Source organism: Dromiciops gliroides, chromosome 2 (assembly GCF_019393635.1).
Source record: "Dromiciops gliroides isolate mDroGli1 chromosome 2, mDroGli1.pri, whole genome shotgun sequence".
In the NCBI taxonomy this organism is placed as follows: Eukaryota; Metazoa; Chordata; class Mammalia; order Microbiotheria; family Microbiotheriidae; genus Dromiciops; species Dromiciops gliroides.
The window spans coordinates 30,044,961-30,067,785 of record NC_057862.1 but is presented as its reverse complement, the minus strand read 5'-3'; the positions used below and the strand labels follow the sequence as shown (position 1 = coordinate 30,067,785).

At 39.9% G+C, this 22,825-nt stretch overlaps 1 protein-coding gene across 2 annotated transcripts in view; it reads left to right on the top strand.

Moving 5' to 3' along the window:
• Window positions 1–22,825, top strand: part of CTNNA3 (catenin alpha 3) — a 2,043,451-nt gene that overhangs the window by 427,077 nt on the left and 1,593,549 nt on the right. For both annotated transcript variants that reach the window (XM_043982624.1, XM_043982622.1), the window contains exon 6: window positions 4,280–4,543. In XM_043982624.1, coding sequence (XP_043838559.1) covers window positions 4,280–4,543 — 264 coding nt within the window. The remainder of the gene's footprint in view (window positions 1–4,279; window positions 4,544–22,825) is intronic.

Sequence of the window (22,825 nt, the reverse complement as noted above, 5' to 3'; positions counted from 1 at the left end):
AGCTTATATGCATCATTGGCATTATTGGAGGACATGGGCAAATGTTTCAAGGACAGAGACATTAATAGCTAGAAATTATGATCAGTACTTTTGGAGAACAGTATAGAAACCTTTGAAGCCAAAGATCCATTGACTTATTAAAGTCCTAACAGGTGGTAGATATAGATAATTACCAGGTCTATGTAGCTAGCAATTCTTCCTTTCTTATTAATATTGGTATTTTATATTTTTGTAAGTATTTACCCATTTCATGTAAGTTGTCACTTGTTTTTTTTTGGGAGGGCAATGAGGGTTAAGTGACTTGCCCAAGGTCACACAGCTAGTAAGTGTCAAGTGTCTAAGGCTGGATTCGAACTCAGGAACTCCTGAATCCAGGGCCGGTGCTTTATCCATTGTGCCACCTAGCTGCCCCCCTAAGTTGTCACTTTTATTGTCATATAGTTGGGTAAAATAGTTTCTAATCATTTCCTTCATTTTTTCTTCATTTAAATAACAACCTTAGAGAACTGATGGGTCAAAGAACAAATCATAGAAATAATAATTACATTAAATCAAATAACAACAAGAGAACATACCAAAATTTGTGACAAATAGGCAAAGCAGTCCTCATGGAGAATATGTAAGTCCACTAAACTCTTTGATAAACAAAAGACTGAAATAACTGATCAACATGTTGTTGGTCAGCTAAAAAAAAACAACAGTAAAAACTTTAATTAAACACAAAAATAGAAGTTCTGAAAATCAAAGATGACATTAATAAAATTGAAACAAAAATTGAATTGAAAAATAGTTAAACCTAGTGTCTGTCTGTCTCTCTTTCTCTCTCTCTCTCTCTCTCTCTCTCTCTCTCTCTCTCTCTCTCTCTTTCCTTCTCTTTCCCTCCCTCTCTCCCTTTCTCTCCCCCTTCCTCTTTCTCTCTCCCCCCTCTCTTATCTGTATTTTCTGACCTTAAGCCCATTTTATATGTCAAAAGCAGTATTCCCTTACCCCAATTTCTTGGTGACACATTTAGAAAGAAGTGCTTTTAATATAGAGGGTCATCAAAAGCTTTCTGAAAAGTCAAAAGTTGATTGAGTGTAATCACTTGGTGTTCCTTTACCTGTAATTTACCTTCTTTTTAATTTTAAAAATTTTTTTTCCATGGGGCAGTGAAGGTTAAGTGACTTTCCCAGGGTCACACAGCTAGTAAGCATCAAGTATGTGAGGCTGGATTTGAACTCAGGTCCTCTTGAATCCAGGGCTGGTGCTTTATCCACTGCACCAGCTAGCTGCCCCTGTAATTTACCTTCTTAAAGAATTCCCATATGTTTCTCAGCTAGGTAGCACAGTAGTAAGAGTGTTGGACTTGGAGTTGGGAAGACCTATGTTTAAATCCTGCCTCAGACACTGATTACGTATCTGGGCAAATCAGTTTCCCTATCTATAAAGTGAAGATAATAATAGCATCTGTCCCAAAGGGTTGTCTTGGGGATCAAGAGTTAACATACCTCAAGTGTTTTCCTAACCTTAAGGTGCTATGTAAATACTAATGATACTGATGATGGTGGTGGTGGTAGCAGTGATTATGTTGGCTCTGTTGCCTTTCATCCAATTGGCTATTTCCATCGAAAAGTCTTTGATAATCTAGTCCTTCATAGGGACGTCATCAGCTTCTCCTGTAATTCACTTTGGTAGGGATAGGAAAGAACAGATGGGGCAAAACAAATTTACTCAGAACTCTTTTTTAATACCCAGTTTTGGTCTTTGGCTTTAAATTCACTGTCATCTCAGCATTAAAGTGATTCCAATTTGCAACCAGATATACATAGCTGCTATCCCAGGAAAAGAGTGATGAGACTTTAAATTTTGGCTCCTTTGTGGTGATTTATGTTAACTTTATGGTTCACCTGCCAGAGCCTAGCTAAGCATGGATGCTGCCATCCTAAATAGTTAAAGAAATGCCATATTTGTATCTCACTTTGGATGAGATTGTGTGTGAAGTTTCGATTAGGCCCTAATATACAGTGAATTTTCTACAGCTGTTTCTTGATATTTATGCTTCCATATCTTCCTTCCTCTGAGGAGCTCTGCATGCTTTCTAAACATTAAATTATTTATCCACCAAACAGCCCTCTGAAGTAGATAGTTTGTGCCATAAAATGTTAGAAAATTTGTTAAAAGCAAAAAAAAAAAATCACCAAGACCCTGTGAGAACATAAAATAGTAAAGCTATGGGGGAGGGGGGGCAATGAAAGAGCAGTGATAGTAATAATAATTCTGCCTCATTCATTGTAGTTTTCAAGTTCAAGCCAATTCATCAGATCAGAAGATAAGGTTGTAGATCTGGAGATGGAAAGGGCCTTAGAGTCCAGCTAGTCCCAGTCATGTTCATAGATCTTGCATTGGAAGGTGGCTCAGAGATGAACTCAGCTAAATTGGTCATTTTAGACATGACAGAATCAAGGACCAGAGTGACTTGCTCAAGGTCATAAAGGTAGCAAGGAGTACTTATTAGGCCTCTACTATGGTGTGGGGATGTGCTAAGGATGCAAAACAAAAAATGAAATCAATCCCTTCCCTCAGGGAACTTACATTCTATTTGGAGGAATAAGCATACACAGATAAGTAAATCTGAAATGTTTTTTAAGGGGAAGAGAACTAACAACTTGGTAGGAGTTCAGGAAATGTCTAATGAAGAGGGAGTGCTTGGGACAAGCCTTCAATAAAGTACTTGTGTGGCTATTATCTTGTTTAATTCTTTTGTGGGAGGTAGAAACTTTCATTCTCATTTTGTATTTGGAGAAACTGAGACATAGACAGGTGAAGGGATTTGTCTTAGGACATGTAGCTAGTTGATCATCGATATCTTTGGAGTTGTATGGGTCTGTTGAGACTCTCTTCACACTATTTCCCCGAAGAAGAAACTGAAGCACTGATAAGGAAAATGACTTGTCCAAAGACATGCAGGTTTTAAGTGGTAGAGTTGGGGAGTCACTGTATCAATTGTGCTGTATCCTAATGACAAAGTCAGGATTAGAACCTAGGTCTCCTGAGTCCTCATACAGGGCTCTTTTGAGAAGACTAGTGAAATGCAGGTGAGTGAGGTCATGGCCAGACAAGAGCAGGAAAACTTTGGGTTGTCTTCTTTGGAAGTTGTTGGGTGAGCATGCTAAGCTGACAACTTCTTCTAAATGTCCTCTTCTCTGTATCCTACAGAGGAGCTAATCTTCTCCCTAATTCCTATATGAACTAAAGAGATGAGATTTATTTTTCAGACAGGGGGAACTAAAATATAGCACTGCATAACATGTGTTAGCCCCCAAAAGGCTGGGACGTTTGTATGTTACAAGATGACTGGACTCTGCCTCCCACTTGAGTCAATGGTGTCAGGCAGTTTAAATGCCTCTGCCCCACTCCATTTGTTGGTTTTTCTTCATCACTAATCATTCAAAGGCCAAAGATGAGGATTGGTGGAATGGGAAAACCTTTCCATGGTTAAAGTTATAGCTCAGTGTTCTAAATTTAAAAGGGACAATGGATAAATAGATTTTGAGAATTATCCTAGAACACAACTGGAGAAGCAATGTGGCCTCATGGATAGAGAGCACAAGTGAGAGCTGGAGGGAACACTAAATTTACTCCCTCTCCTTTTACAAATGAAGAAACTGAGTCCCAGAGAGGTGACGTGTCACATATTTAACAGGTATCTGACATGGAATTTGAACCCAGCTTTTTCTGAATTCACCTTCAGTGCCTTATTATACTCTAAGAGGTGACTTCAGAGTTAGAAAGCACTGGGTTTATTTCTGACCTGTGACACATTCTAACTATTGGACTGGATAGATACAATCACCTCTTGGAGCTCTAAACACTCTTAAGTTATAGAGTAGGTGCTCATGTGCATCAGTAGAGGAAGGTGCCGATACTAATGAAATCACAAGTCTAGTCATTTGCTCCCTCCTTCATCTGCCCCCCCCCAAAGAGAGAAATGTATGTGGTTTCCGGGGTATCTGTCTGTGAGCGGGGCTTCTAAATGAACTGACATAGGCAGGACCAGCTCCTTTGTTGCACCCCTGTCCCAACACAATCTACTTACACCAACCCTTTTGCTAATTCAGAAGACAGAAGGGAAGCAGGGTACAGTATTCTATGACTATATCATTCACATCCCTGAAATTTAATTGATGGCTGCCTCTAATGGAGGTGAGACTACGCTGAAAGAAAAGTGGAATTTCTTTCTGCAAATCTGGCCAACCATATTCCAGACTGAGAAAATGTGCTTTTCCCTCCCCTCTCACAGGATTTGAAATCTCCAGCCCAGCGAGATGAGATTGCCGGGGCCCGGGCTTCGCTGAAGGAAAACTCTCCTCTTTTGCATTCGATTTGTTCTGCGTGCCTGGAGCATGATGATGTGGCCTCTCTCCGAGCCAGCAAGGACACAGTCTGTGATGAGATCCAGAATGCCCTCGATGTGATTTCTAATGCATCACAAGGGATCCAGAGCCCAAAGGCTGAGCCAGAGCCTCAGTCGGTCACACTGGGAAGTGCATTGGATGAACTTGAGGTAAGTCAGTAAGGGAGCTGCCAGGATCAGCCTGAGAAGGTTCTGAGATATGATTGAAAATAAACTTCATTTAAGGTCTTTCACAGTCTAGCATCATTTTTCCTTTCTAGTATCACTGTATAATACTGCCTTTTACTCACTCTGTGGTCTAGCCAAAGTGACCTCCTTGCTGTTTCTCACACATGGCATTCCATTACTTGTGTCCGTGCATAAGCTGTATCCCATATCTCCTTACCTCTTCCTCTTAGAATCTCTGGTTTCTTTAAAAACTAAATGTCATCTCCTACATGAGCCCTTTTCTAATCCTATCAGTAGTAAGTACCATCTTCTTCTGAAGTTATCATATATTTATATTTATGTTGATGTTATATCCAGTTATATGTGTACATTTTATTTTCCCTGGTAGAGTGTTGGGATTATTTTTTTCTCTGTTAAATTGTGTACCCCAGTACAGTTCTTGGCATATGTCAAGCCCTAATAAGTATTTGTTGAATATTAATAGGAGAAAGTCCCTTATCCCCAGAAGTCTCGATTCCTTGGACTTCCCTATGAAGATAGTGATAAATGGTGACTGGGTTAGATGATTCAGCAGAGAAAAATCACCTGACTTCTCAAAGGTCCAAGACCAAAAAAATGGAAAAAAAAATGACTAAGACTAGAGACAAATCAAGTAAAATAAAGATGATTAGTGCCAATTTCTCTCTTCAAAAGATGTTCCTATAAAATATTATTTCACGGGTAATATAAGAAATAAATCCACAGTCTATTATGCATGCATGATGTTTACATAGATTCTCTATGAAAGGTTTATGGGAGGACCTGGACAAAAAGCTCAAACAACGAAAAGGCATAGATTGGTGGTAAAATGTAGCCTTAGAGGATGTACCAATGTCAATGAGACAATGGATCCATTGGAGTATTGAACAAGTGTTTATGTAGACACTACAATTAACAAACCGTCTATTTCAAACCCTACTGTTTTAATTATATATTTAGTAGATGTTTGATGGAATTAGAAACCACTGTAGAAATAACCTTGAAATATTCCATTCCTTGACTCACTGAAAGCAAAAGAGGCAATTTGGTTTCTAATCCAGTACTCCTATTATTTGTTTCTTAATTATTCATTTCTTTATGAAAATTTTGGAAAACTCTTATTGCAAATGCAAATTTTTATGCCAGAGGTAATTCCCTAAATCCTGTCCTATTTTAGATTATCATCCTTGCATACTTTCACATTTATTCATTCAGTAGTCTAGGTGTCATCTTCCCTGGTCACGTCACATCCGATGTAGTGTGTTCAACCATGGGTGCCTTATTTTAGGAAGGGCATTCATAAACATGGGGCAACCAGGTGGTGAAGGTATCATAAGATCCTTGACTTAGTACTTCAAGATTCCTTACAGACAATCTAGTCCAACTCCCTTATTGTATAACCAAGGATTCTGGGGTTTAGAAAGGTTAAATTATTTGTCCAAAGTCACACATGTAGAAAAAATAGGGAAACTAGGTCCTCTGATTCCAAATCCCCCTCCTTCTCCATTGCACCATAATGTCTGGAGATCATCCCCAGGAAAGATGAGTTGAGTGAGCCAAGGGGAAGAGAAAACTTAAGAGACTTGAGGGTTGGGACATATTTGAAGCTCTTAAATCTGTTATTTTGTGTTTTTTCCCTTTCGTTCAATTCTTTATTTTATTTGTTGAAAAGAAAAAGAGCAAGCAGAATTATTAATTTTTTCAGGACATGAAAAAGAGAGAGAATTGGACTAGATGAACTCGACAATCCCTTTCAGCTCTTGGGGAGGGATAGGATTGTGGTCTTTAAGCAGTTGGAGGGTTGTGATGGTGACAGAGGTTTTGATTTATTCTTCTTACCCCCAGGGGGCAGAAATAGGAATGATTGTTTGTAAAGAGACAAGTTTTCCTATGCTTTGTAATTCTTTATCCTGTCTTTCAATACATCCTCAATTTCAAAGGTTTTGTTCCATAAATAAATATAAGGCACATTATGCTGCTCCAGTCAATGTTGGTTGGTTGATTCATAGGATCGTAGCATTTAGCACTGGGCAGGACCTTGGAGAGCATTTAGTCTAATATCCTCATTTTATAGATAACTGAGGTGTGGAGAAGTTAAGATACTTGCCCAAGGTCACACTGATGAATAAGTGACAGAGATAGGATTCCAAGGCCACTTTATGTCACGCAAAATGCATTGCTTTTCCCTTACAATTTTATCTCTTCGGTCCACTTATTTATTGAAGAAATATTTTTGTACTAGAGACTTCTAGCCTATGCAAGTCAGACCTGGATCAATGAATTTAGCAATAGTTGAAGCTACTATAAGGAGAAATACTGAATGTTCTAATGCTTAAGAGAAACCACATCTCAGGTAGTTTTTCCCCCCAGGGCAATGAGGGTTAAGTGACTTGCCTAGGGTCACACAGCTAGTAAGTGTAAAGTGTCTGAGACTGGATTTGAACTCAAGTCTTCCTGAATCCAGGGCCAGTGCTTTATCCACTGGGCCACCTACCTGCCCCCTCAGGTAGTTTTTAGAGAAAGGATCTGTACTGAAGAAAGATAAAGAGCAGGGGTGAGGCGTGGCCTGTCATAGTGGAAATGAGTAAGAGATTAGAGGAAGGAAGGCCTTGAGAGTAGCCAACTACTTTTTACATTTTTTACCACCACAGATTTGCACATGCTACTCTGGGTGGGTACAAGAAATGCCACAGCAGGCAGCTAGGTGGCACAGTGGATAAAGCACCAGCCCTGGATTCAGGAGGACCTGAATTGAAATCCGGCCTCAGACACTTGACACTTAATAGCTGTGTGACCCTGGGCAAGTCATTTAACCCTCATTGCCCCACAAATAAAAAACAGCAAACCAAACCAAACCAAACCAAAACAAAAAAAGCCAACAGCAACAGAAGAAGAGGAAGAAGAAGGGGAAGAGGAAGAGGAGGAGCAGGAGCCATAGCAAATCAACTTACTCATATGTGAGGATTCTTCAGCTCTACTCTTTCCCCGATTTTGGTCTTCTCAGTTTGGGCATGTGTGGTTACCATGGCCAAGAAGCAGATACATCTAGAAGAAAGGGTCATTAAATCATCATTTGAGAGCTGAAAGGGGCCTTTGAGGTTATCCAGTCTAATTCTTGCTTTTTTTAAGTGTCCTGAAAAAGTGAATGTTTTTGCTTATTTTTTTCTTTTTAAACAAATGAATATTTGACATAACACAAAGAATTCACCCAAAGGGGAAATAAACAAAATAGAAGATTTAAGAGTTTAAAATATGGCCCCAGCTTCAAATACATGGAGTGATTACCAGTTTCAGGAAGACATTGATGGTGTTTTGCCTAGAAGAGGGCATGCTGGTCCATACATATTTATGAATTCATAGGTGAGAGGAAACTTGAAACATGGAATGTTAGAGCTGGGAGGGAGCTTAAAATGGAATATCAGAGCTAGGAGAGATCTTAGAACACAAAATACAAATATTTGGAGTTATAAGGAATCTCAGAACATGGAATGTTATAGTAGGGAGGGACCTTAGAACAAAGAACATAGGACCTAAAATTTCAGATGTCAGAGGCGGAAGGTACCTTCAAATAAGGTAGCAACTAGGTGACACTGAGGTTAGAACTTCAGACTTGGAGTCGGGAAGTTGTTCAGTCATTTTTCAGTTACATCTGGCTCTTTGTGACCCCTCTTGAGGTTTTCTTGGCAAAGATGCTGGGGTCATTTGAATTTACTTTTCCAGCTTATTTTACAGATGAAGGTACTGAGACAAACAGGATTAAGTGACTTGCCCAGGGTCACACAGCTAATAAGTGTCTGAGGCTGCATACGAACATATGAAGGTGAGTCTTATTGACTCCAAACCTGGCACTCTGTCCACTACACCACCTAGCTGTTGAGTTAGGAAGACTTGAACTCAAATCATTTCCAGACACTCTTCAGCTATGTGAACCTGAGCATGTTACAAAACCTCTATCAGCCTCAGCTTACTCATCTGTAAATTGAGGATAATAGTAGTCACCTCATAGGATTGTTACATCAAAGTATAGAAAGTACTTTGAATCCTCCCAAACGTTATATTTGTTAGCTTAGGATTTAAAGCTGGAGAGGAGGATCACCTCAGAGGTCATCTAGTCCAACCCTCTTTTTTAACACATGAGGAAACTGAGGCAGATATAGGCTATGTAACTAGTGTCATATAGCTACTAGGTGTCTGAGGTAGGATTTGTACTCAGGACTTCATAACTCCAGGTCCATAATTCTATCTACCATTCCACCTAGATATTATGGAATGCCATAAATAGGAAGAATTTTAAAGCAGAAAGTGTCAATGCTAAAAAGAATTTCATATCAATGAACAATAGCAACAACAACAACAACAATAAAAAACCCAACCCTGAACATAGAATATCACAGCTGGCAATGAGTAACACAGCTGGAAGGGACCATGAGGTACATGTGTTTGCTGATTCTGTTTACAGTTAAGTCCCACAAGGTATTAAGTGAGAGCTAAAGATGCTATCATTGGAATCAAGCATCAGTTCAGTGAACAGGTTGAAGGGCACCAGGGCAGGGAGGGGAAAGATACTGTCTTGGATGGCCAGGTGTGACTTAATAAATGCCTCCAGTAGTTAGCCCTGGAGACTTAGGTAAGGTTGGGGGGGGTCATCATTTTGCTCTTTATTCACTTTTAGCTTATCGAGCACCGGCATCTGTAAGGTACTTGAGCACAGGTTAGAATTGTGCTTGTGATGTCCTTGCAGCAGGCCCTGGGAAAGTTCCCATTCTGGTGACTCAGGATCTGCTTGTCAGATTTCAGAGCACAAGCTCTGAAAATCAATGCAAAACCTCTCTTAGATTATAGCTAAGATATGGAGTTACGTCAAAGTAATTATTCAGATTCATAGGTTTTCCCTTGGGTTAGAGAGCCTTGGGTTTCCTTTGATCATCTTGGTGTTGTCTGACCACCAGAAAAGGCCCTTGACCTTTGGAATGGGGGCCTTTGTCCTTCAGGTAGGTTAACAGTCTACATGATAAGATGAGTCAGCCTTTAGTCTTGTAGCTGAGGTATTTTAGACCGATGCTCACTGCTGGATGAGCCCAAGAGAATGGGCAGCTTCATCTTCACCAAATATAGGGGGAGGGGGGGTGTTCCATTCTCATTTTCTGGAGCTTTCCATTATTTTGAATAACTGATGGATAAATGGTCAGTTGGTCCAACAAGAAATGTCCTTTTAGCTCTCTGAAGTGGTTGAAATCCATCACCTTTCCCCCCAAACTTGTGGCTGTTGAGGGGTTTGGAAATAGGTGATAGTAGATGGATGAAGTTAATGGGGATAGAATATCAAGGCCTCCCAAGTTTTCCTTGTACTTCCTGCCAAATTCTTTGGAGGTACTTTGGAGGCAATTCAAGGTTAGCTTATTGTGGCTGATCAATTTTCAGTGGAAGTTAACCACAGTGTAGTTGTTCTCTGTGTATAGTGGTCCAGGTATACTTTGTATAAGCCAAGAGGCATCTGTCGTCAAGCTTGTAATGGTGGGAGGGGGCATATAATAGCAGAAGATGAATGTAATGACATCTCAACTTATTGACCATTGATTACTTCAGGATGTCATTTCATGTTATATTATAGAAAGGATGATCTGATCCATGCCCAAGGCAGAGACCTCTCTGACTTTGGGGCATAAAGGGAAACTACTCCGAACATAAATGCCTTCTTTTTGTCCTCTTGTAATTTGGCCTCTGCTGACTCTTCCAAGTCTGTTTCTGACCTGTTTATAGCAGGATTCAGTCCAGCACTCGTGTATTCCCACTGTGATTGGTGGAATGTATTTCCTTATGTCCAGATCAAGGGCTACATTTCCTCATAGACAGAATGAGGGCATCAGACTTGCCTATAAGATCCCATCCTGTTCTATGGTCCAGTGGTGTTTTGACTAGATGCTCACTCAGGATTCCTCAGGCCCTCAAGCTCTAATATTAGCATCCTTACATATCTCAGGAAAAATGCTCTCCTTGTGCAGCATCCTCAGATTTACAGAACCTTTGCTGCCATTTGGTATTATCAACCAGCTCATGGGAATAGCTCCTAGTTAAGGCCAGAGAAGAGCAAGCTAGTACAAGATGTTCACTGGCAACTGAGTTTAATACTTCTTATTTCTGAGTAACACTAATGGTTTCCATGGCTGTCGGAATGAGATAAAGCAGAATTGATTGAACATTTGACCTTTTTTCTTTTTAAAATGATTTTGGAAACTAAATGGTAAAACTTATTTTTATTTACAGGAAGCACTATTGGATGAGGATCTAAAGTAACCTTTGGTCCATGCTGTTCCTGCAAATCTAATAGAAAAGAATAAATGGATATAGTAAATACTCTGTTGGGAGCAAGTCTCATTAAATGTTTATAGTGTGGGAATGTCCTAGATCACTTACTCAACAACTGCTGGGAGTTGCAGATTTGCTGAATCTCTCATCCTTACCCACAGTAGATCATGTGTATCTCACCAGAGAATACTGGGTAGGGATGTAGGCAGTGCACTGGAAGACCTCATCAGCCAAATGGACTCATCAGCAATGCTAACATGAAATGATGAGTGCCCCTCTTAACACTGCAGTTGGTTGAGAACTGACAAAATTTAATGTGGATACTTAGATCCTTTCAAAGTAGCTCTTTCAAAGAGCTGTGGATTCTTGGGCCTGGTTCTTCTTTACACTGATCCAGAACACAACAATTCTATTCCTTTTGCTAGGATCAGAGGTTTTTATTTACAGCTAGAAGAAACCTTAGAGGTCACCTAGTCCAGCCAAGGAACTGAAGCTTAGAGAAGTGACATGATTTGCCCCAGGCCATAGAAGTAGGAAGTAGAAAGATTCCCATTCAGACTTATCTTGTGTTTTCTAAATCAATTAATCAACAAATAAACTTCTATTAAGAACCTATTATATTTATGGCACTAAGCTGGGCCCCAAGAATACAAAACAGCAATGGATCAGTCTTTCCCCACAGGGAGCTTAGGTTCTATCAGGGAAGACATATACATATGTAAGCATAGACAAGATATAGAGAAGAGATGTGCCGAGTAACTGGTGGTGGGGGCTCAGAATCTGGGAGAGTCAAGGAAGTCTTCTTTAAGAAGTTTGACACTCCAAAAAAAAGGAGCAGCTAGGTGGTGCAGTGAATAAAGCACCAGGCTTGGAATCAGGAAGACCTGAGTTCAAATCTGACCTCAGACACTTGACACTTACTAGCTGTGTGACCCTGGGCAAGTCACTTAACCCCAATTGCCTCACCAAAAAAAACAAAAAAAGAAGTTTGACACTCTTTCCCTTGCAATCTGCTATCCTGTGTGATTTGTGTCCATCTTTCCTTTGAAATCCACCAGAGGGGATTTCCCAAGCATTATCCACTTCAAATTTTGAGGATGATTACATTCATATCCATGTTTTCAGCAATTTAGAGAATTTCCCATATGAGAGCTTCCATCACCCATGCAGATTGCTGCCTACTCTGTAATTTTTGGTCCTATAGCAGGGGTCTTAACATTTTGTGTCATGACCCACTTTGGCAGTTAGTCAGTTGAAACCTTGGACCCCTCTCCAGAATCATGTATTTAAACACATAAAAACAAAATCCATAGCATTACAGTGGTAACCAGTTGTATTGAAATACAATTATAAAAGATGTAGAGGTAACTAGGTAGTAGAGTGGATAGAATACCAGACATGAAAAACTGAGTTCGAATCTGTCCTTGGATGTACTACCTGTGTGACCCTGGACAAGTCACTTAACCCTTCTTTGCCTCGGTTCTTCATCTATTAAATGGGGAGACACTGAAGAAGGAAATGGCAAACTACTCCAGTATATTTGCCAAGAAAACTTCATGGACAAAAGTCCATGGGGTCATGTAGAGTTGTTCATGACGGAATGTCTGAACATTTTAGAGACAGCTAGGTGACATAGTGAGCAGAGAATGGAACCTGGAGTCACGAAGACCTGAATTTAAATTTTACTTCAGATACCTTCTAATCATGTGACCCTGTGAAAGTATTTAACCTTTTTTCCTCATCTGCAAAATGAGAATGATAACATTAGCTAACAGAGTTGTTGGTCAAATGAGTTAAAACATATAAAATTCTTTGCAAACCTTATTGTTCTTTTTATTATTACTATATTTCTAAAATTCAAATTCAAGACATCAGATTGAGAACCCTTGCCTCAGAAAGTTGCTGGACACACTGTGAAATAATGAGCTACCCAGGATCACACATCTATTATAACAGACTTGGACCCAAATCTTTCTGACTCAAAGGTTGGCCCCATATCTACTACACCACACTGTGTTTAAAAACAGAGACTTTCAACACCTGTTAGCTGAACTCTTGGTGATGAGTCTTAGCCAGACTGCCTCTCACACATCAGACATTCAGTCCATTGCCAGGTCTGTACTCTGAGACTTTGCAAATTCCACTCCCTTGCTAGGGCTTTATAACCCCAGGGTCACCTCTATACCATAACCTGTCATTGAACTTTGATGGTGGAAGGATAGCAGGATTCTTTCATCCTATTAGTCTGTCTGGTTCATACATCCAACCACATTCAAACAGGTGGAATTATTCTTCCATGAACTCTGATTAAACTTCAGCATTTGAAAAAGATGCCCTGTCTCATTAGGATGGGCAATCCTTGTCTGACACAGATTCCTACTCCTCAGGGCTTTTGGTAGATTACCTCCATGATGTGCTATAGCTTAGACAGTTCATAACTCTGTGGGCAACCTTTTAGTGATGAGCCCCCATGGGCCAAAGTGGATTTGTCAATGGATGTCAGACACAGTCCATCATGAACCTTTCTTGAAGCCTTTCCAGGTTGATTGGACCTGAGAGACTTTGTATACATAGCCTTTGGGAGGCAAAATTCGTTTCCACACCATTATGAGGCATTGGATCCAAGTACCAAAGATTTAGAACTGAAAAGGATTTCAGGAGCCATCTATTTGAACCCTTTCATTTTTCAGATGAAGAAACTGAAGTTGAAAGAGATTGAGACACAAGCCCGAGGTCACACCTGCAGAAGTGTCAAAGCTAGGTCCTCTGATACTGAAGCTCTTTTTAATGTTCCCTGCTTCACAAGAGATCAAATGAGATAATGTAATATCAAGTGCTTAGCATACTGCCTATAGTTAGCATTTAATAAATATATTCCCTCTACTTATTTATTCATTTATTTATCTATTTATTTGTTGATCTATTCATTCATCCATCTATTCATCTATTCATGCATTCATTCATCCATTTATTTATTAATTTATTTTTTGTGGGGCAATGAGGGTTAAGTAACCTGCCCAAGGTCACACAGCTAGTAAGTGTCGAGTGTCTGAGGTCCAACATGAACTCAGGTCCTGCTGAATTCAAGGCCAGTGCTTTATCCACTGTGCCACCTAGCTGTTCCCAAATATATTCCCTCTATTACATTCCTCTTCTCAGATGATAGATTTTTGAACAAATACAAAATAGCAACGGATCAGTCCTTGTTCCACAGGGAGCTTAGATTCTATCAGGGAAGACATATACATATGTAAGTATAGACAAGATATTGAGAAAAGAAGTGCCAAGTAACTGCTGGTGGGAACTCAAGATCTGGGAGTAAGGGAAGTCTTCTTTAAGAAGTTTGACACTCTTTCCATTGCAATTTGCTATCCTGTGTGAACTCAAAGGTCATCTAACCTAACCCTCCCCCCACTTTACAGATGAGGAAACAGTTTCAGACAGGTAAAGTGACTTACCCAAGGTCACACAGCTAGGAAATGGTCACTTACTATCACATCCATGTCCTTTGACTGCAGTTCTCTTTTGCTGTTTCCACTTCACTAGAGTAGAACTTGAGTAAAGCAAGAAATGTGGTATAAATTTCCTTTTTTATATTGAAGAATGAGGAAAAATGGTGGTATTTGGATATGGCATGCTGTTTACACCATCCCACTTAGATTCCTGAATGAGCCATTTGTAGCAAATGGCAGTTGGTTTGGGAATACAATTGAATCTTGATTTTCTTGAACTAATAGAAAGTGGGAAGTCTGGGGAGGTAGGTGACAACTACTCCAGGCATCACCCAACTGTGTTCCATTGAACCCATATGTTCCATGCCTTTCATTTCAGGGTTCCGTGAGGACATACTGAGACTGGTAATATCTTTGCCTCTGAATCTTTGACTATGAGATGGTTTGAATAAAAATATTCATGGTATTCATCTTTTTTCAGAATGAAAAAAAAACCCTTAATTTTCTTGACCCTTTCTCATCTTTCCATCTCTATTCCAAGGATTTTCATAAAAGATTAAGCTGAAAGGGAATTTAAGAATTATCTAGACTAGTCTCCTTTTTTCAGGAAACTGAGAGAAGAAAAACAACTTTCTTACGTGTCTGTAATCAGTAGCAGACCTAGGATTCAAACCCAGATCTTTTTCACTCCAAATACAGCTCTTCATGTCACAGCTGTCTCTCAGGTATCAATACCCCCATTTTGTAGATGAGCAAATTGAGGCTCAGAAAAGTTAAGTGTGGAACAGCTAGATGGTGCAATGGATAAAACACTGGCCCTGGATTCAGGAGGACCTGAGTTCAAATTTGGCCTCAGACACTTGACACTTACTAGCTGTGTGACCCTGGACAAGTCACTTAAGCCTTATTGCCCAACAAAAAAATAAAAAAAGAAAGGAAGAAAGGCAGGAAGAAAGGAAGGAAGAGAAAAGAAAAGAAAAGTTAAGTATGTGACCCAAAGTTATATGACTAATAAGTGACAGAGCCACATCCCAAATTCAGGACTTCTGTTGTTGAGCTGTGTACTTTCTCAATGTAACATACTAGCTCTGGGATTCCTATGTAGTAATGGAAAGAAGGGGAACCTTGGACCCAGGAGTGACCAGACATGGCATCTTGCCTGTGCTACTAAATAGTTGCATGCTCCATTTCCTTATTTTAAAAACGGGGATAGATAATACTGACCATCCAAGGATAAAGCTTTTTGTTGTTCAGTCATTTTAGTCATGGCTGATTGTGAGCCCATTTAGGGTTTTCTCGGCAGAGATATTGAAGTAATTTGCCATTTCCTTCTCCAGCTCATTTTACATATGAGGAATCTGAGGCAAATAAGGTAAAGTGACTTGCCCTGGGTTACACAGCTAGCAAGTGTCTGAGACTAGATTTGAACTCAAGAAGGTGTCTTCCTCTGCCTAAGCTTGGCACTGTACAAACTAGATGTAGATGAGGTCAAGTGGGTGTAATAGAGCATTTAAAGGAGACTAGGAAGCACTTCTTATAGAAGATGAGATTTTAGATGGAATGTGAAGGAAGCCAAGAGTAGAAATTAAGAGGGAGAATATTTCAGGTATGTAGGACAACCAATGAAAATGTCCAGTGTTGGGAAATGGATTACTCTATGTGAGGACCAAAAAGGAGACTGGTGTCAACTGGACTGCACAATACACGGGGTGGGGGTAGACTAAGGAAGAAGAATCTAGAAATGGAGGAAGGGTGGGTTGTGCAGGACTCTGAATGTCAAAAAAAGAACTGTATATTTCATCCTAGAGATGATAAGGAGTCCATGTGGCTTGCTTATCCATTAGGGAAGAAGTTCCTCAAACCAGTGAAATCTTAGGTCTAGTTAAAACAAAACTTAGTTTTCTCCCGTGTAAAATGAGGGGTTGGTGTTAGAGTATCTCTAGGGTCTCTTCTAACTCCGAATCCCTCTCTTTTTTGACAAAAAATGTCTTTTATGGAAATGTAATCTGGTATTCATTCAGTTAATATTTAGCCTGAAGAAGAGAAGACTCTTGAGACACATGATAATTGTCTTGAAATATCGGAAGAGAAATCATGTGGAAGATATTTTCTGTTTGGCCCCAGACCATAGAACTAGAAAATTATAAGGAGGTAGCTTTCAGCTTCATAGAAGGAAAAAATCTCCTTTTAGAGGTGTTCAGAAATGGAATGGGCTGTGATAGAAGATGGGTGGGAAGGCCCTGGTTTCCCTGACATTCAGGCAGAGGCAGGATAATCATTTAATGATGATGCTATGGAGCAAATTCTTGATTTTGGTCTTTATTGATTTGTAGGTGATTCCTTCTAACCACAATTTTGTGATTCCTAATGTGTTGAGTATCTACTATGTTGAAGAGGTCATACTTAATGCTCTGAGGGAGATGGTGACCTGTAAGATAACAGTCCCTGCCCCCCACAGTCCCTAATAATAGTGATGAAGTAATGATTATAATAGCATCTACATATATACACATATATATGTATATATAGTGCTTTATGAGTTGAAGCCCTTTGCACATTATGTAACTTGAGACTATAATACTACAGTGAGAAGGGCCTTAAAGGTATTATTATTTCCAAAGAAATAGAGGAAAATGAGGAAATTTAGGTTTAGAGAGGATAAGAGACTTGCAATGACATAGTATAAGAGGAAGATTTAAAACACTGGTCTTCATGACTCTAAATCCAGCATTGTATCAAGTTATAAACTAGTAGAAGAGAAGATATGTATACAGATAAGTACAATAAAAGGCAAGGCGAGGGATTGGTGACAAATTGTGGAGGTACTTGGACTCAAATTGTATAGGATTGGGCAGGCATGGTTGGTTGGGAATCTTCATTGTTGGAAGGAGCATTCAAATGCTGGCGATGACAGATTCTTAGGAATATTTGAGAATTTAAGGGTATATGCGATGCCTGCAACAAGAAGGGAAGTAGGGGCAGCTAGGTGGTGCAGTAGATAGAGCACTGGCCCTGAGTTCAAATCCGGCCTCACACACTTGACACTTACTAGTTGTGTGACCCTGGGCAAGCCAATTGCCTCACCAAAAAACAAACCACCCAAAAAAAAAACCAAGAAGAGAAGTAACTGGGGGAATTCAGAAAGAGGTAAAATGCTTTTTTGCATAAGGGGACTCAGAGAAGTTTTTATAAAGGAAGTGACATCTGAAACAGCCCTTGTAGAATGGGTGGCTAAGCAGTATTAACAGCCAGCATTTCTAGAGTGATGTAAATTTTGATTAGTGCTTCACATACAGATTGAGGAAGCTGGAGTTGAGGGAGGTAAAGGGATTTGCCCATGGTCACATAGCTAGTAAGCATCTAAGGAAGTATTCATACTAAGATCTTCCTCTTCTCCTCCACTATGCCTACTTAGCTGCCTGATTTGAGTTAGAGTTTTAGCAAGTGAACATGAAAGGTAAACATTTCAGCCTGTGGGAATGTTTAAGCACAGGCACTGAGGCAGAAAACTCCAAGGAGCAGCAAAGAATCTAGTTTGGTTAGAGCATAGAGTACAATACAAATATGGAAATAGTGAGAGACAAGGCTAATGAGATAGGATCATATAATAGTATTTGGGGCTGGAAGGGGCTTTAGAAGTCATTTACCAACCCCATCATTTTACAGAGGAGTCACAGGGATATTTTGACTTTCTGGTAACAGTACATTTCAGAGGAGTATGAACCAATGTGATTTGAATCTAATACTCTTTCTAGGATACTATGCTGCTAGAAATGAGTCCAAATTATGGAAGCAGTCTGGTGAATGTCAAGGCCATGAATTTTGCACCTTATTGTATAAACAGTGGGAGCTAGGAAGCCACTAACAGTTTTTGACCTAGGAGGTGACGTGACAAGTTGTGTTGTAGGAAGTTGACTGTGGGGTTAGTTTTCAGGGGGGGCTGGAGAGGACAGGTTGGATACAGGAAGACCTGTCAAGAAAATGACATAATGAAGTTATGGGTTAGTAAGGGCCAGAGTTTTGGGGTGGCCATAGTAGAAGAGGGAAACAAATGACATTTAGTGGGATAAGAGCAGGTGTTGGACTGAGAAGACCCAAGTTCAAATACCAGCTCTTCTGCTATTTGTTGCATTAGGTAAATTCCTTAAAGTCTTTGAGCCTCAGTTTCTTTGTAAATTGAGCTGGTCATATTATATGGCTTCTAAGGGTCTTCCAGCTCTGAGCCTATTGACCCACTAACCACAGAAATAGTGGGGCAGAAGTAGGGCCTTATTTGGGGGAGCTGATGAGATGTGGTTTAGATGTTTCCTTTCAGATCCTGGTAAGATGCATGCTTTTAGTCTTTATAGGATCTCCAAACCCTTCCTGCAGTTACTCTTTCCACTAGCACAGATTGCTCTTCATCTATGGTTTTTCGTCATGAATGATTCATGTCTATGTTGTGCCATAAATCCTCCATAGGCTAACAACCCACTGCACTGGAGGCTTTCCTCTGTTTCTTTTAATGGATCTTTTTTATGGATACCAGTGCAACCCATGGGTTATCAATCTACCGTGTCTCATTGTATATGGCCAGACCTCCTCCGTTCCTGGGATCCATTTTATTTTTCCTGGATGCATTTATCATTCTACCTTGAGTTGATGATTGATGGGAAGCTGTGCTATAAATGGAAAGTGCATGGACCATGTCATTCTCCACTTCCTGAATGTTCAGTATTTTGTTAATCACTATTGCCTTTAGGATAAAATAAAAATTCCTCTAGAGGTCCAACATTTGAAGCCCTCTACAGTCTAGTTCCAGCCTATCTTTCTTGGATAATTATACATTTCTCTCCTTCATGCTCTACATTCCAGCCAAACCAGCATACTTGCTGTTTCCTGCATGTGATCTGTCACCTTCTGCCATTACAAAGACCATCCCCCTTCCCGGAAACCCTCTCCCTCTTTACTACTACTTCTTGGATCTCTAATTCCTTTCAACAAACTCATGCCACTTCTTATCAGGTATTTCCTGATCTTTCTAGTTGTTCTTGTCAACACTTCTATTATCATACCACAGTTCTTGTATATTTCTTTATCTTAATAATTTTATTTTATAATTATTTATTGTTTCTCTAATTGTAATACAGTTTTATTGGCTGACTGACTTATTTTGTATGCATCCTTTTTTAACCACAAATGTGGTTAAGCCTTCCCCTCTTCACCCACAGAGTAGGTTGGGATCTCTTCAAGAGCAAGGATGGCTTCACTTCACTTTTTGCACCCCTGATATTTATGCAGAGTGCTTGGCACATAGTGAATGCTTAATAATTATTTGCTTGCTCAATGTATTCATGGTATTTGGAGTCAGAGAACATGTGTTCAAATCCCAGCTATATAGTTTACTACTTGTGTGACCTTCAGCAAGTCTTTTACCATCTCTGAAACCCATCTTCCTCATCTGTAAAACAGGACCATTGGACAAGATGATCTCTAAGGCCCCCTTCTGGCTTTTGATCTTGTGATGCCATTGAGAAGGTTTGCAGTGTTCCAGAGTTGGATGCAGTAAGCGCCACTTCCTCTGTAAACAGGACATCTGCCTGGAAGGGACATCTGGGTAGAAATGGTTATGATGTTCTGAGTAGGCAAATTTAGAACTTTTTTTGGAGTTAATTTCAGACCAATACATCACCATGTCCAATTGACTAGAGTGCCTAAAATAATTTTAGCTCAGAATTTGGGGGCAGTCAGAAAGAGTTGTTTCAGAGTTGCCTGTGTCTATGTTGGAAGTAACTCCTCCCTGGAATTGCTCTATAGTAGACCCTGGTACAGATTTCTTGAACATTCCAATTGATTTCTTATTTCGTCAATGTGAGTACTCCTAGTCCAATCAACAATCAAGCAATAAACAGTTATTTAGAACCTACTTTGTGCTGGGCACTAAACTAAATCCTCTGCACTATGCTAAGCCATTCACATAATAATCACCTTGTTCATGTCTTCCAATAAATCCTCTGCTGGGGTCCTTCCAACATGCCTGGGGGTTTTCCTCTAAACCTCTTATTGTTATGTGGGTGCTGGTGCACTATACATCTTATGCATTAGTTGTTTCTTATTCTCACTAACTGACCAACTCCTCCTCACCCCCCCCCCCCATGCATACAGTGCTTTGATCTGGTTTTCTCCACCAGTTCTTGTCCACAATTCTTTATTCTAAAGTAGTCTGCAGGCAGCCAGCTTCTCATCTACCATTAAACTCCTCATTGCCCTTCCAAGCACTTGGATCCTTTGTTCTCCAGAGATTGTGCTGTCCAGTGATTTAAAAGCATCATCAGAAGAACCTGGGGGCATTAAAAAAGCAAGGTTTTGTTTTAGGGACAGGCTTAGGTTGCTGAAGGCACTGCAGCAATTTCTCAAAAGCAACTATTCTATTCTTCCTTCCCAATTCTTGCCCCAATTCATTGTCCCTGTGTAGCGTCTAACACACACACACACACACACACACACACACACGTATTAATGGAGCAGCTCCAAGGATTACCCATCCAACTGAGTATTGAAGCCTGGGTAATAGTTATTCTTCAACCACTTAGTTTTTACTATGTGTATTGTTAGGCTTAATTCTTTTGAAATGATCTTTCCCAGTCTACCTCTCCTTAAGGTCACCTTCCCCCATTTCTGTAGATATCTTGTATGTATATGTTGTCTCCCCCTTTAAGATATCATTTCCTTGAGGACAGGAAATGGTCGCACTTTTTTTATTCATATCCCCAGGGCTTACTTAGTACAAGTGCTTGGCATGTAGCAAGTGGTTAATAGATGGTTATTGATTGATTGGCTCCAATTCAAATGTCAAATCATATATAATTCCTTGACAGACCTGACAGTGGGGATGTCTCCCTTCCCCCCCTTCCCTTCCCTCCCCTTCCCCTCCCTTCCCTTCCCCTCCCTTCCCTTCCCCTTCCCCTTCCCCTCCCCCTTCCCCTCCCCCTTCCCCTTCCCCTTCCTTCTTTTTTGGATAGTGTTATATTGATTGCATCGACTTCTGAGAATCCACTAAAGAAGATTCACAATTGCTGGGTTAAATTATCCCCATAAAATTTGTGACGTTATTTTAAATGCATGGGGAGAGAATGGTTCTGTCATTCAGGAACCCTACTGATACATGTTCAATGGAATCATGTTCATTGGATCAGCATTTCGGAACTTTGTATCATAGACTCACGGCTGAAAGGGACCTTAAGGACCATTGAGTCCAGTCCTCTGATTTTACTGATGAGGAAACTGAAGGTCAGAGAGGTTGAATAACTTGCGTGAACTCTATCATCTAAGACTAGACGGACGATTTTGATTCTGAAAAAAAAAAGTTTCTCCTTCATTTTGGGCTGAAAATCTCATAGCTAGAATTGCAGAATCATAGAATTTGAGAGTTGGAAGGATCCTCAGTGGCCATTTAGTCAAATCCATACACAAAAGAAGCCATACAATAAGATAACCAACAAGTAATCATGACTTTTTTTTTGGTGGGGCAATGAGGGTTAAGTGACTTACCCAGGGTCACATAGCTAGTAAGTGTCAAGTATCTGAGGCTGGATTTGAACTCAGGTCTTCCTGAATTCAGGACCAGTGCTTTATCCACTGCACCACCTAGCTGCCCTGCTAATCACGACTTTGATGAAATGACGTTTTGTCTGGCAGGATTTCTTGATGAAGTCAAAATGGCTCTTTACAATCACCACTTTCCTTTCCAGATGTTTGGCAACCATCTCTTTAATGATATGCTCTAGAATTTTCCCAGTAATTGAAGTAAAACTAACTGGCCTAGAATTTGCAGAATTTGTAGCTCTTCCTTCTTTTGAAAGTCAGGACAATTATTTTCCATCTCTATGTATAAGAATAAGTACTGTAAGTATGCTCAGACATCTGACTGTATTTTTTTTTATTTTTAAGTTTTAATTTTTCTGTATTTAGTTAAGCAGATAGTGTATCATTCCAATTTGACAGATAAGGAAAGTGGGGATCAGAGATGAGGGAGTGACATGGTCAGGTATTCAAAGCTATTAAGTGTGGGTGCTCAGACTTCCTAAGGCCATTTGACACTCTTTCCACCATACCACATAGCATCTCTGCAGAGGTTCTGAATATTTTAAAGTTATGTAATTAATAATAATAATAATATGAATGATAGCAAGGTATACTGGATAGAATGCTGGATTTGATGTCAGGAAGACCGGGCTTCAAATCTGGATTCAGATCCCACTCTAGACACTTATAAGCATTTTATTTTCCTTGGCCTCGCTATATTCATATGTAAAAATGAGGGAGCTTGATTTGATGGCTTCCAAGATGCCTACCATCTATCATACTGTGAGTTCTAATTCTTGGAGGAGGTACTACCAAGTTCAAGGAACAGCCTGTCTCCCAGTTCAGCTGGGACATACATGCTATAAAGGGGTATCATTTGAAAGGATTGAAAGGTAGATCAAACCCAGAATGGGGAGATCCTGTG